Source organism: Canis lupus, chromosome 31 (genome assembly GCF_048164855.1).
Source record: "Canis lupus baileyi chromosome 31, mCanLup2.hap1, whole genome shotgun sequence".
NCBI lineage: Eukaryota > Metazoa > Chordata > Mammalia > Carnivora > Canidae > Canis > Canis lupus.
In genome coordinates, this window is record NC_132868.1 from 6,560,728 (window position 1) to 6,574,093 (window position 13,366).

Consider the following 13,366-nt stretch of genomic DNA (forward strand, 5'->3'; position numbering starts at 1 on the left):
TGCATTGAGATGTTTTGACCAATGATGGCTATTCTTGTAAATCAAGTTATTAAACATCTTTTAAAATTTGTTTTTCCCTGTAGTTGCTTAACAATTTGACATGCATGTGAGCATGTTGACAGCTAAACTATTATTCATTTGGGTAGGTTTCTCAGACTAGCAATCCATCAATATAAATATTAAACATCAAGGTCTTTGTTCAACTGTTGAATAGCATTTTGTTCTGTAACACGTATTTCCCATGAATATAGTGTAACAGTAGTCTAAAGATGATGATTTTCCTGTTGGACTCCCATCTGCTCTGCCCCTACCCCTCCCTGCAGTGCTATAAAATGCTCTTGTTTCATCCCAAGGGCCTCTCACTTTCGCCCTCATACCAGCCTTGCTGCCCACTGAGTGGTGGCAGTCCCTGGCTCCCCCTCCTGTCCTCTGGCTTAGATGATGTCTTCTGTTATCATGGTGTCCCAAAGGGTGGCCAGGGGCTCCATGCATCTCACCATTCTATAGGAAGGCTGGCACCTCCATCTGCTGGTGGGGACCTCTTCTCAGGGTGTTATGGTTGAGACACCTGCACTGAAGTCACCTTCCTTGAAGTTTCCATCTTGTCCCCATCATGGCTTGGTTCTATGCATATTTGTTGATGCTTGTCTCTATGCAAGGGAAGGAAGACCCCAGAACACTGAAGTTAAATTTCCCACCAGCTGGAAACCAACCATGGTCACCAAGTCCAAATTAGGTTGACTTTCATAGCAAAGGCATACATATTTTTTTACACACTTAAATCTGTGAGATGTTCATTTATAAGAATGTCTGCTGCCTGCTGTATAGGCTGTCTGTCTCTCTCTTCTCTCCCTTTCCCTCTCTCTCTCTCTCTCTCTCTCTATCTCTGTTTTACACACACACACACACACACACACACACACACACACTTTCCTCAAAGACAGGCACTACATTTTTTTATCTTCCCATAATATAGCATAATTCTGTTTATGCTTCAACTTTCTCAAAAACACATGTACCTAGCTAGCTCAAGGGAAACTTAAACAATGGTTTACTAATACTGCATACCTTATTATGAAGTCAATTCATAATCAATAAATATTCACTGGAGATGTGGTTCAGATATACTTTTTAAAATAAATTCGGGATAATATATGTCTGCACATGTATTTTCTTTTTAAATGAAACTTTCTAAGTCTCTGAGGACTTCCATTAGGCATGGAAAACTGAAAAATATTTCTGTCCAAAGTTGTCTTGAGATTTATGAATTGAGAGGAAGCCTCAAAGCCAAAGTTTCTTGATTTAATTCTGGTTTTGGGCCAACACCTTGGCCTCATTTTCTGTGTTTACAGGATGAGAATTATATTTTAAAACTCAGGATTCTGATGAGTTGATTTGAGGAGCTTGATGATGACTTTAGGAGATATTCCTAGTGGTTTGGTTTGATAGGATAGATATTCCTAACTTGCCCTGGATTTGTAGGCTGGCAGCAAGGGCCTTGCCCTAGTGCACTGGGGCCTTTAGTGTGTTTTTCATGTCTGTGTCCCTGACATGTGGCATTGGCCATGCTGTGCCTTTTCACTGGCTGAAAGGACTCTTCTCTCTGCTCTTCACAGCCAGTCCAGGGAGATGCCTGGTTCAGAGGCCATACTTACAGCCATGCTTATAAATAAGTGAGCAGAGGGATCCCTGGGTGGCTCAGTGGTTTGGCACCTGCCTTTGGCCCAGGGAGTGATCCTGGAGTCCCGGGATCGAGTCCCGCATCAGGCTTCCCGCATGGAGCTTGCTTCTCCCTCTGCCTGTGTCTCTGCCTCTCTCTCTGTGTGTCTCTCATGAATAAATAAATAAAATCTTTTAAATAAATAAACAAACAAACAAGCAAGCAAGCGAGCAGAGACATGCAGTGAGCAGAAGCCCTGGGGCACAGAAGAAACCAGGCTGAGAACAGTTGTTCACTTGTACAGGAGAGACGAATTCGGATCTTTGAGACAGAGAAGGGCTTCCCAAAGAACATATATTAGAGAGAAAGAGGAAGAAGGCCTTCTAGACAGGGGAGGAAGAGAGACAGAGGAGGGTATACTTCCCAGGCAAGAAGGAGAAGGCACATCCTCGCTGTCCTGCATACCTGCAGTTAAGGTGTCTGCCCTGAAGGGGAGGCAAGGTCAGTACCTCTTTCTGACACTAGGAATCCACCATGGTTTCCTGAGGACTCCTCTCATCTGATGATCTCCACAGGATGAAGCCAAGCTGGCTACTTTGAGCCTCAGTGAGCTTTACTGTGCTCTGGGTATCTGGACTTGGAACTTGTTGAGACACATGGTAGCTGAGTGATTCTCATCCCAGGCTACACGCTAGCCCTGCCGAGAGCTGTACCAAGGGTTGGCATCTGCCCCATGTCCAGTGCTGGCCATGGAACAGGCCTGGGGTCGGATTTGAGTGCCAGCATTTTTAAAAGCTCCTCAGATGATTCTGTGTGCAGCCAGGCTGGAGAAACATGATGAGTGGCTGGTGAGACCTGCTAACCTTATTCCCCTTTTCTTGCTTTCCTGTTGCCCTCACAGGTTATGGCACCATTAAAAAAGTGCGGGCGCCCCTGACTCCAGCTGCCGGCAGCTGTTTGCTGGAAGAGATTGAGATCTTCCCCGAGCAGCGGGCAGAGCCCATAAGGAGTCTGCAGATCCTCCACAGCCAGAGTGCCCTGTTCGTGGGCTTGCAGGAGCATGTGGCCAAGATCCAGCTGAAGAGGTGCCAGTTCTATCGCACCCGCAGGTAGGGCAGCCTTGGTGGTTTATGGCATCAGGACCTTAACATTCTTGTGAACCCTGTATCCCAAGATCCAGAGTTTTGTTGCAAACTGATTTACTGTGATGAGAACAACCCACAGTATCTGCAGAGGAGGAACTGCATCATCACCCCTGTGAACAGTTGTCAGGGTTAACATAAACTATTTGGTGTGTGATAACACACAGTGTTAATGCTGATATTTGGTGTTCCTGCATTCTTCTGTACAAGTTTATTTTTAATGAGTATTATATGTAATATATGTACAGAGCAAGCATCATCTCCACCCAGAGCTAATCCCCTGAGAAGGATCTATGTGGTGTCCCCTCCCTAGGGCTGTCCTCACAGTGCTATCCTCAGCACCAGCTCCCTTGGGATCCTGCCTCTCTCTTGAGCTCCAGGACCTTGTAGGCCACCTGGGAGGAGGGAAGAACAAGGAAGCCCTGCAGGTGCAGGGAACCCCAAGTACCATCACCTTTCCTCATCCCTACTCCATTCTCATTGTCCATGGAGCATCCACTATGGACCACAGTGGCCTTTAAAGCTCAATTTGGAAAAGTGCAGGTGCAGGTACTCAGGAAACTGAAAGGTAGTGTACAGACTATCCATTTGACCAGCCCTTGAATGATGGAATATTGCAAAAGTGCTCTGACCCCAACAAAAGATAGCCCTTGGGGCAATCACAATCTCAAACGTTTGTAGGGATCAGTGATCTCAGTAACTCCAGCCCCCAGTGCAGTGCATAAGGGCAGATCTGGTATAGAAATGGACTGTTTGGGTATATCACTCACAGATGTCATTCTCTCCCCAACAAGATGCCCCATGGCATGAGGTCTGGGGCTCAGAGACTGGCAGTCACATGACCGACTACACATGCCATTTTTGACCTGGTCACTAAAGTATTTTAGAACTCACTTTTTCATCTAACACATGCAAATTGCTATTGAATCAAATGGGATAATGGGATAATGCAGATGGTTTAAAACTTAAAGCAGTTTACAAAGCAGGTATCTTTTGTAGAAGGAAGGTTTTTATCTATAATAAAAATCATGACAATATTCCTTTTCAGATGATTCTAGACAATGAAGTATATTATATGATGCCTCCTTTGGGATCAGAGTGTTGAAGAACAGAAGGCACTTTCTCCCCAACAGTGATGCTGTTGTGAGCAATAATAACAAAGGCTGATATATATCAGCAACTATCCTTTATACAGTGTCTTTTTCCTAAAATTAACTGATAGCTGCTTGAAATGTGTTCTGATTTGTGTTCCTTGGAAGGCTGACCTAGTGCAGGAATGATTCTACCCAGTTGCTGATGGTCAGTGGGTGACAGGGAGTCTTGGAGTCTCGCCAGTCAGTGTCACCAATTGGAATGCCCTTGGAAGGGCACCAGTCTTCCAACCACAGCCCAGTGAGCTCTGAGTTGTAACGGACTTTTGGGGGCATAACACAGGATAACACGCAGAAAGACACAGGCCTGTGTGTATGTGGGGTGTTTGGGGGACCAAAATGAGAGTCCATGGCTTACTCAGCAGGGGAAAGCTTATCCTTCCCATGGTGCGTTGCCTCATTGAGTTGGGGTTACGAGGCCAACTCCGGGTACAACCTGAAAAGCTAACTCCTGCATCAGGTCAGGGAAGCGAGGTGTCATCGTGCCCAACTCATCTCCTGCACGGCTGGACATGGAGCCCAGTCAGGAAACCATGGGCACCAGCCACCACCAGGCACAGCAGCCCAGGAGGTTTTCATAGTCCCCTCTTTCTCCTATAAGGAGAATAGGGCCACTTGACTGTCTTCATCACGCTCCTGGGAGGAGAAAATGATACAGTTATACCCAGAGCTGAATCTCCCTGCTGTTAACTTGTCCACCCATTCAGAGAGCAGCCACGAGAGATTATAACTTTATTGTAAACTGATAAACTGTGGTCTTCTGTGTCCCCACACTCAGAATGGGTTAGGTTGTGTTTGACCCTTCAGTATTCCATTTGAGAGAAGAAAATCTGAAAACTTAAACCCAAGCGTTTCTGTGGATTCTTCCCTTTATGTTTCTTTGCTGTCCTCTTCCTACAGAAAGATGAGAAAACCTCCCTCATGAACACTAACTGGAGAAAAGCACTGATTTTTAAGGAACTAATATCTACATAGCCAGATTTGTTTTTGATGAATTATGGGGAAAGATTTTTTTTTGACAAAAGCAATTTTAATTTTCTAGAAATATGCCTAAAGAAGTAGAGTGAATAGGAACAGGATAACAACTGAGTGACAACTGAGCAGTAATTACTTTGATAAACATACTTTCCATATTCCATAGTATAATATAAGTAATTTCATTCATTATTGGAAAAATCAATTTTATAAATGAGCTTTGTAATGTTTGACAAGAAAGACTGAGGTTAACTAAAGTACCTGTCTCCTGCCAAATCACATTAACATTTTTTTTTAGTGTCCATTTTTCAAAAGCCATGCACAGTTTGGTGTCTGTTCAAATGTTTATAAATGATGACAGTTGATTCAGTCCCATGAGTTTCTTTTACATATCTGGCGCAGTGCTAGCTCTTACCATCGTTTCCTGTCACCGCTACACCCTGAGGAGCAAGTTGCCCATCATCTCCATTTCTCAGATGAGGAGATGGTGGCTCAGGTTTTTTGGATCCTGCCCGACATCACATATACCTTCTGCAATATGAAAGCCAGCTTCAGGACTGGAGCCCTATCCCCAAGGCCCAGGCTTTCTCTTGGGTTCCCTGTGCTGCCCCTGGGACAATGAGGACATAAGCCTCATGGCTGGGTGTCAGCTGCACCGTGGCACTGACCACGTGTGTCTCTGAGAGCTGGTAAGCACAAAGGCAAGCAGAAGTCAGGCATGTCCGCTTGATGATTAGCCATCGCCTCTCCCCATCATTTCCTCTTTATTACACTTGCTGTCAGGCTTCACCCAGCACACCCAAGGGAGGTTGATACCCTTTGGTTATTCCACAGTGAATTCCCACCTCCACTTGTTCTAGAAAGGATTCTGGAGCCTTGGGGGAGGCGGAAAAATGTGTTGGGTGTGCATGCCATGCTGCACATACCTTGTAACTTGGAACAAATAGCACCATGTTTTTAACTAGTCAGAGCCATTGACCTCAGAAAGTTATTTTGGAAGAACAACATTTAAAAAATACATGTTAGTCCAGTTTTATCTCAAAAATGATTGAAAAGATTTTGTTTTAATTTTAGCTTTTTTTTTATTTGCATAAGTATTTAATGAATAGCATGGGAAAATTAGGCCAGTGATTAAACCCAGCTCGTCAGGTGGTTACCACTAGGGATGTAAAGTGCAAGGGGAACTTTTCCTTTTTTTATATATCCTTTTGTACTCCAGGACTTACCATACATAGGTATTTGTTTCATAAAGTAAATTGCCATTTACTAATTTTGAGGAATGTGGGGATCTTGACAGGCCCAGACGTGGGTACCGCATGTGACAGTGGAATATAGGTGAGCCAATGCCATCCCTTGGGCCACATCACATGCACGTGGCACATGGGTCAGGACACCCCCAAAGCAGCATGAGGCCTTTCAAGTGGGCAGAGGTCTCTACAGGGATGCAAAGGATAGAGCAGCCAAGACTTGTGCTACCTTAATTCCTGCCTGACATGAATATGAATGTGATGTTATAACATGCCCCTTGAAGGAAAACAGACTCTGGTCACAACTGATAGAGTCCTCATCTCGCTACTTCAGAAAGGAAGGAATGATCACAGGATCTGGGCTATTACCCTTCCCCGGGAAACAATGTAGCTTTCCAATTGATACAACTGGTTGACACTCCTCAGCCTCAGGAAAAGCAAGTAGTGATGGGAAGGCTTTTGATTTGGACTTGAAAGTCAGCATAACGATTACACAGTAATTACATCAGTGGGTCAGCAAACTGCCTCTGTCAAGAACCAGATGAAGATGTTTTAGGCCTCCCAGACTACATGATCTCTCCCTCCTTATAGCATGGGAGCAGCCAACCATAATGAATGGAGGTTGACAAGGGTAACAGATTCACCAGGCCAAAGGAACAACTCACTTTTAGGTGCAAACACTTTATTACTTTTATAGACAACAAATACAAGACCAGAAAAGGTTTTAGCCACCCATGCCCTTTGTCCCACGGTATGACGGCAAAGCAAAGGGCCAGATGACCATGCAGCACAGAACGAGGGCGACATGATGCTGAGGATCCAGCTCTGCTGCAGCTTAGCAGCTTCATAACCTGTAGTTATGTAGTACTGGGGTGAGTGTAGGGGGTGAAGGCCTTCAACCTCTTCAGAGCCTGGAACGTGATGAGAAACGATCTCATGATAGCTTCCCTGGACATAGGGTAGTGGGAGGGAAATGGCTTTTTAACAGCTTCTTGGAATCCTCCCGTGTACCACGATTGGGGAGATCACTCAGCATTCCACCAAAGTTCAGTCAGCTGAGGTTAGGTCACCAGGGCGTCAGGGCAGAACATTGCCCTACATTGCATTTCAGTAAAACTTGAGGTGGCAGTCTGGACTTGGTCCGTGGGCTGTCACCTGCTGACTCCTGAATTTGAATTTTATCATATATGCCTTTTGAATGAATGTACCTTCAATCATCATAAACTCTGATTTATAAAATAAGGTGTTTTATTGTTTTGGGGTTTTTTTAAGATTTTATTTATTCATGAGAGACACACAGAGAGAGAGCAGAGAGAGAGAGAGGCAGAGACATAGGCAGAGGGAGAAGTAGGTTCCCTGTGGGAGCCCGATGTGGGACTTGATCCCAGGACCCTGGGGTCACGCCCTGAGCCAAAGGCAGGTGCTCAGCTACTGAGCCACCCATGTACACATAAAATAATGTGTTAAGTTATTATGTTAATTATTAAATTACATGAACTAACTCTATACCTTACTTTTTCTGAATACCAGGCATTTTCTTCTCTTCAGACACTTAAATATTCTTTATTTTTTTGACATCCATCACAATTACAAGGTAAGGTGAACCTCTCAAGTTATAGGGCTAACTTTGTGTAGATGAGGGATTGGTCCAAACTGGAGAGAGAATGTCCTGAGAATCATCAGGCCTAGACCAGAAACTAGAATTCCAAGAACTGCATGCCAGGCCCTATTTCCTTCAACCCATCAAACCATGAGTCACAACCTGGGCATGTCTTTCCAGGTCTGTGCAGTCTTAAGCATGGTACCCAGCCCAAGACAGGGTCAGTAAACATCTGTCAGATTTACTAATGGATACTCCCTTGCCCCTCTCTGCTATTTTACTTCATGATCTATAAAGTAAACCCCAATTCTCACAAAATAGTGAAACTGTCTTTATAGAAAAATGTACTGATACGAAACATTAGATAAAGGATCAAGTGTTCCCAGGCCTTAGGTGTTTGTTGTTTCATTTTGGGCTTATTATAAGAACTAACTGTGGAGAGAAGAAAAGCTGGAAGCCAGGAGAATCATAGTCTTCATACAAAACAGAAGAGACATGTCTTTTAAGTTTTGCTTAATGAAACTAGGGAAAGATGGTACGATTAAGAGTGAGATCAGCTCCCTTTGCAAATGGATGTCTAGCCATTTTTAATTCATTTAGCTTGTAATAATGTCATTTAGTTAAAGAAATTAACACTCATTAAGAAAATTAGTATGGAGATTAGGTTACTGCAGAACATTTATTGCTTGAAAGAGCAAAGTTTCAAAACGTGGAGTTAATATGTCGGCACCTTTATTAATTAAATGTTGCCTACAGACAGCATCTGCCTGATGGGAGAAATACCATGTACAGAGAGAAATTGCAGGACCCCCACAGGTCTTCCAGCATGACAACTTTAGCCATTCAGTTATGAATCATATAAACATTCAGAAGAAATTTTAACATATACTCAATTTACAAATTAAATATTCTCCCTTCAAAATGAATTTAATATTTTCCAAATCTCGGTGTCTTGAGTTTTTGTTTGCATTGACTTTGGATTAGCTTCTCAAGACTGGCTTTTCCTTAGTTAATTCATTCATAATATATTTATTGATCTTAATATGTGCCAAGTCCCTGGGTATAGATTGATAGATGAGGCATCCCTGACCCTATCTTCATGGGGCTCAGAGTCTAATGAGTAGTTCTGGCATAAATAAAATCTCCTGAATATCTGTTGTGGATTTGAGCCAAAGGACCTTAGAGTTACCTTAGACTTTATCCCAAAATCAATTTGTCATTAAAATCTGATCCTATACTATCCTAGGACCTAATCTTCCAGCCTGACATCCCTGTCTAATTATTTCTTAAGCGCTATTTGAATCACAACCAGTGTTCCAATCATAAATTTCTAATAGTAAGAGAATTAATCACCAAGTTGCAATATACTCATTCAATGGAGTATTTACTCTGTGGATTATTCTGAAGCCAGTAAGTGATGACTGTGAAGATATATGCATGATATGATAGTAACTGAAAAAGAACAAAATAGCAGTATGTGTATGTCATCATTATAACTTCCAAAAATAGGAGAAAAAGACAAAGTACATTCACCAACGTCTACTTACTATTATGCAAAGCACACTATAAGAGAGGCTTGGCTGAAATACTGCTTTTTAGTGAAATCCCAAGTTAATATCCCCAGGTCCTGGGCAGATTGGAAAATGAACAGTTGAAATGTGATAGAAGATGAACATACATGAACTTGACTAGTAATTTAAGAAACACAATTCATACTACTGTTTGCTCTGTAATAATTAGGGAGAAATGCAGATTTTGTGGGGTCTGAAGCTTATACAATTTGATAGGGGTTCCAGCTAAGAAAAGAATATCAAATTATTAATACAAAATGCTCTCCTAATTGATACAAAAGCTTTCCTTGGTTATGCATTAACTAGCACAGTTTTGGGTTTAGCTTTCTGTTCAGTTTCCTCAAAGAAGATGTTTCTGTTTCCTAAATGACAATCTGTGTTCCAGTCACTTGGATAAAGTCATGTAATTGGTGTAATTACCAACCTTTTGTACCTCAGTTGAGTTTGAGAAACACAACCAAAGAGCTCACAATGTGAGGTTTCACTATTTAGTGTCTACTCCACAGGCTTCCTGGGTTTGCACTCCCCAGTTTAAAGCTGCATAGAGAACTCCATGGGTAAGCTTGGGCTGTAGCAGTTTTCCAGGCTCCAAATCGTTGCACCAGAGTTATCCTGGCCAGCAGCATCTTGGCTTTTATACACCAAGCTTCCCTTAAGATTTTTATTTGTAGCATAATCCAATGAATTAATGGTTCTTAAGGAAATAACTAACCCCATGTCTACAAAACAGTTTACATATGGAAAGATCATAAGCTTCAGATTCAGGTGGATCCTAAATAAGCCTTTACTTAGTATGTGATTATGAGCAAGCCACTCCGTATGTTACAGCAAGCACACGGACAAAGAGTACATAATGAATCTGGCACATAAAAAGAATTCAGTCCATGATTTGTTTCCCTTCTACTTACAGTATATCCAGTTCATGTCAGTCCTGCTGAGCTGACATTGCTTGTGGATGGTATTTCTTGATTCATTGCACACTCTGTTGAAGGCTTGGTTTCAAATTTTTTCTCTGTCTCAAATGAAAGTCAAATGCAAATATATGAAAAAGAAAGGATGGAAGGAAGAAAGAAATAAGGCAAAAAAGAAAGAGAGAGAGTGGGAGGGAGAAAAGGGAGGAGAGGAGCGGAGAAAACAAAAAATCAAATGGCTCTTGTATACTGCTTTGCCTTCTTTGCTGAGGTATACTTCACATTGCCTTTGGACCAGTCCATCTGGACCTGTCAAGAATTTACTTTTCTCCTTTAACAACTACCCTTTATCTGAGAGGGACAGGGCTGATCAGGCCAGACTCTACATGTATTATATTATGTACCTGGCTTTGGTCTGTCTGGCAAATAAATTTTCTGGCAGTTTGTGAAATTCTACCCTGACAACGTTCTATGTGTAGATGAGTGATGTCAACATGGCTCCATTCAGTTGGCAGGAGCATCTGTCAGTGGATATTTGGTAATTCCCTGTCTCAAGTCCCTCACTGTGTCATTTATCTCTATATCCAAGAGGCTGAGATTCAGTCACTGATGAGGGGAGGTTGGACAGGGCCAGGTGTGAGGAGAGCCAAGGGCTTACCCTCCTTGCTGTTGTCACCAAGTTGGAGAAGGCACCAGAGTGTCCAAATTCAGGGTAGATGCCACCCTCACTATAACTGTTCTGCTGACACAGACAGAAATTCTTCCCTTGAGCTTGGCTATGCTCTCATGGGGGCATTTTCTGGAGTTTAAGCCTCCTTCACTCAGTCATGGGAAAACTGTTAAGCTGGGTGAATTATAAAGAGTCAAAGTAATATAAATGTTTTCTCTGGATTTACTGTCCTCTAATATTTTAAGTAAAAATTAAAACTACTTGACCCCTTGTGCATTCTTCATGTGTAACTGACAATTCTTCATATTCTCCTGTGTCTTCTGATTCTGTCCATTAAACCCTCATCTCCTGGTCCACAGAAAGTTTCCCTTGAAGCAACATCAGATGGCCAAAGAGTAATTGTGTCTTCATTTTTATCTCTGATTGGTGGAGAAGAAGAGACTGTGGACCTTTCATTCCCTCTGGTTTATAGAGAACATAGAATACCAAAAGTGCAGATTTTTCCCTGAATGAAGTGACCATAGATTCATTTCTTTCCTTCTTGGGCACTTGGACATGGTGTTTTCTGGTCCTCACTCCCAGCAATTACTTCATCATCCCTGGGTTCATGTGGAGTCACCGATACTCCTCTTGTCTTCTTTGTCCTGATTTTGATCCCTGAGAAGAAAACTACCTATCTTGGAGAGCTTCCTCCTGGGGGCCGACTTGGCCTCTCCAGAAAGATATTATGCTTGTTAAGAGACAAATTTTGCGATGATTGAGATCCACCCAGAGGGCAAGATAAACAGCTCAGGTTCTGTGCATGATGAGTCAGGGAAGAAGGATTGTCTGTGTCATATCAGAAACCAAAGCTGATGCCCCAAGTTGATTACAATTGCTAAATTCCAGAGAGCACTTTTGTTTTGCTTATTTCAAATACTCTACTCCTTTCACTATTTCTTTTTTACTATCAATTTTCCCAAAATTCTTCACTGTAAAATGTGTGTCAGTTCCATTCAGTTTGAAAACAACTTTTTAGGAAAATTTGAGTGTTCCATCCACCTAATAAGACTTTAATGAAAAACCATTCACTTAGTACTACTGGTGATACATATTAAATGTTCTAAATGAATATTAAAAGAAAAATTAAATGTAAAAAATCCTCATTGTATTTAATCAGTGTCATTTAATGATAAGCCAATAGTGAATAGTTTTTAATGTATTAAAAGTTAGTGACTAATTGAAATTCTAGTTCACTTATCTCATCTACAAATCATAACATGCAATGTGAATTACTATTAAATGTCTTTAGCAAGTGATGTTAATGAGTATAAACATGTATTTTTACTAGTAATTATATCTTTGTTTACTTGGCATGTGTCTTAAATTTAAAAATTCCATTATGCTGTAGCTGTATCTCAGTTCTTGGGAATTATAAATTAATCTTCTAGTAGATTTCACAACTAGATACATGCTGCACACCGCAGCCAAATCTTTCTTGCTGAAGCAAAACGCCAACATTTTATTCGCATCAGTATGTTTCCTAGGAATCTTATGGAAACTTCAGCCCAGCCATGCTGCTGTGCTTATCATCCTGATCCTGCCTCATGCACATGATTCTGTCATCCTTCCTGGGACCATCATGACCAGGGATGCTTATCTCGCTCAGCTAAGCTCCAGCTTCATTCAAAAGCCAGTCTGCACATGGCATCTCCCGGGAACTCGTCTGGCCTACTGCTCTTTCCTCTGACCCTTGTAGCATCAATTGTCTGATATTCTCACTTAGTAGTTACCTCTCCTTATGTTGGTGGACAGTGTTCATGAACATAGTCTTCCTCTCTCACAAGACTGCATGTTCATTCCTGGTCTTTGTGTCTTCAACACGTGGCATTTTGCCAGGTAGTCAAAATAAATTGTGAATCTATTCAAACTTGTAGTTAAAATACTTTGTACCACTTAATAGAATGTGCTGTGGTGTGTCACATTGCCTGCATAAATAAAGAGCCCAGGGCATTGGTAGATTTAGTATTTTGGATATAGAATGCTTTCAAACATTCTATACCCAAAAGTTGATATCATATTGTAATATGTGATTATGTTTAGAGATTAATTAGAATAACATCTATAGTTATATAGAATTACTATATAATTCTATATAGTTATATATAGAATAATAATCTATATGTATCCCATCCCCCCAAATTACTTTTTCTTATTTAATACATGATATAACTTAATCCTCAATACCTTATGAGGTAATTATTATCATTCCAGTTTCGTGGGAAGAGAAACTGAAGAAAATATATGTTTCAGGTGGATTCACCAACTGAAGGACGGATGTGTGGGTATCTTATAATGCATTCCTCAAGTGCTTTCTGGTCTCATTAGAATTTTTTCAGCCTTATTTCTAGTAAAACGGTGTTTTTAATACAAATCTTAAAAGCATATTCTAAGGTATAG

General features: G+C 41.6%; 1 protein-coding gene across 14 annotated transcripts in view; it reads left to right on the forward strand.

Moving 5' to 3' along the window:
• The window catches only part of SEMA5A (semaphorin 5A), a 475,568-nt gene that overhangs the window by 361,035 nt on the left and 101,167 nt on the right, over positions 1 to 13,366 (forward strand). For all 14 annotated transcript variants that reach the window (XM_072807361.1, XM_072807363.1, XM_072807354.1 and 11 more), the window contains one exon: positions 2,562 to 2,769. In XM_072807361.1, the coding sequence (XP_072663462.1) occupies positions 2,562 to 2,769 (208 nt within the window). The remainder of the gene's footprint in view (positions 1 to 2,561; positions 2,770 to 13,366) is intronic.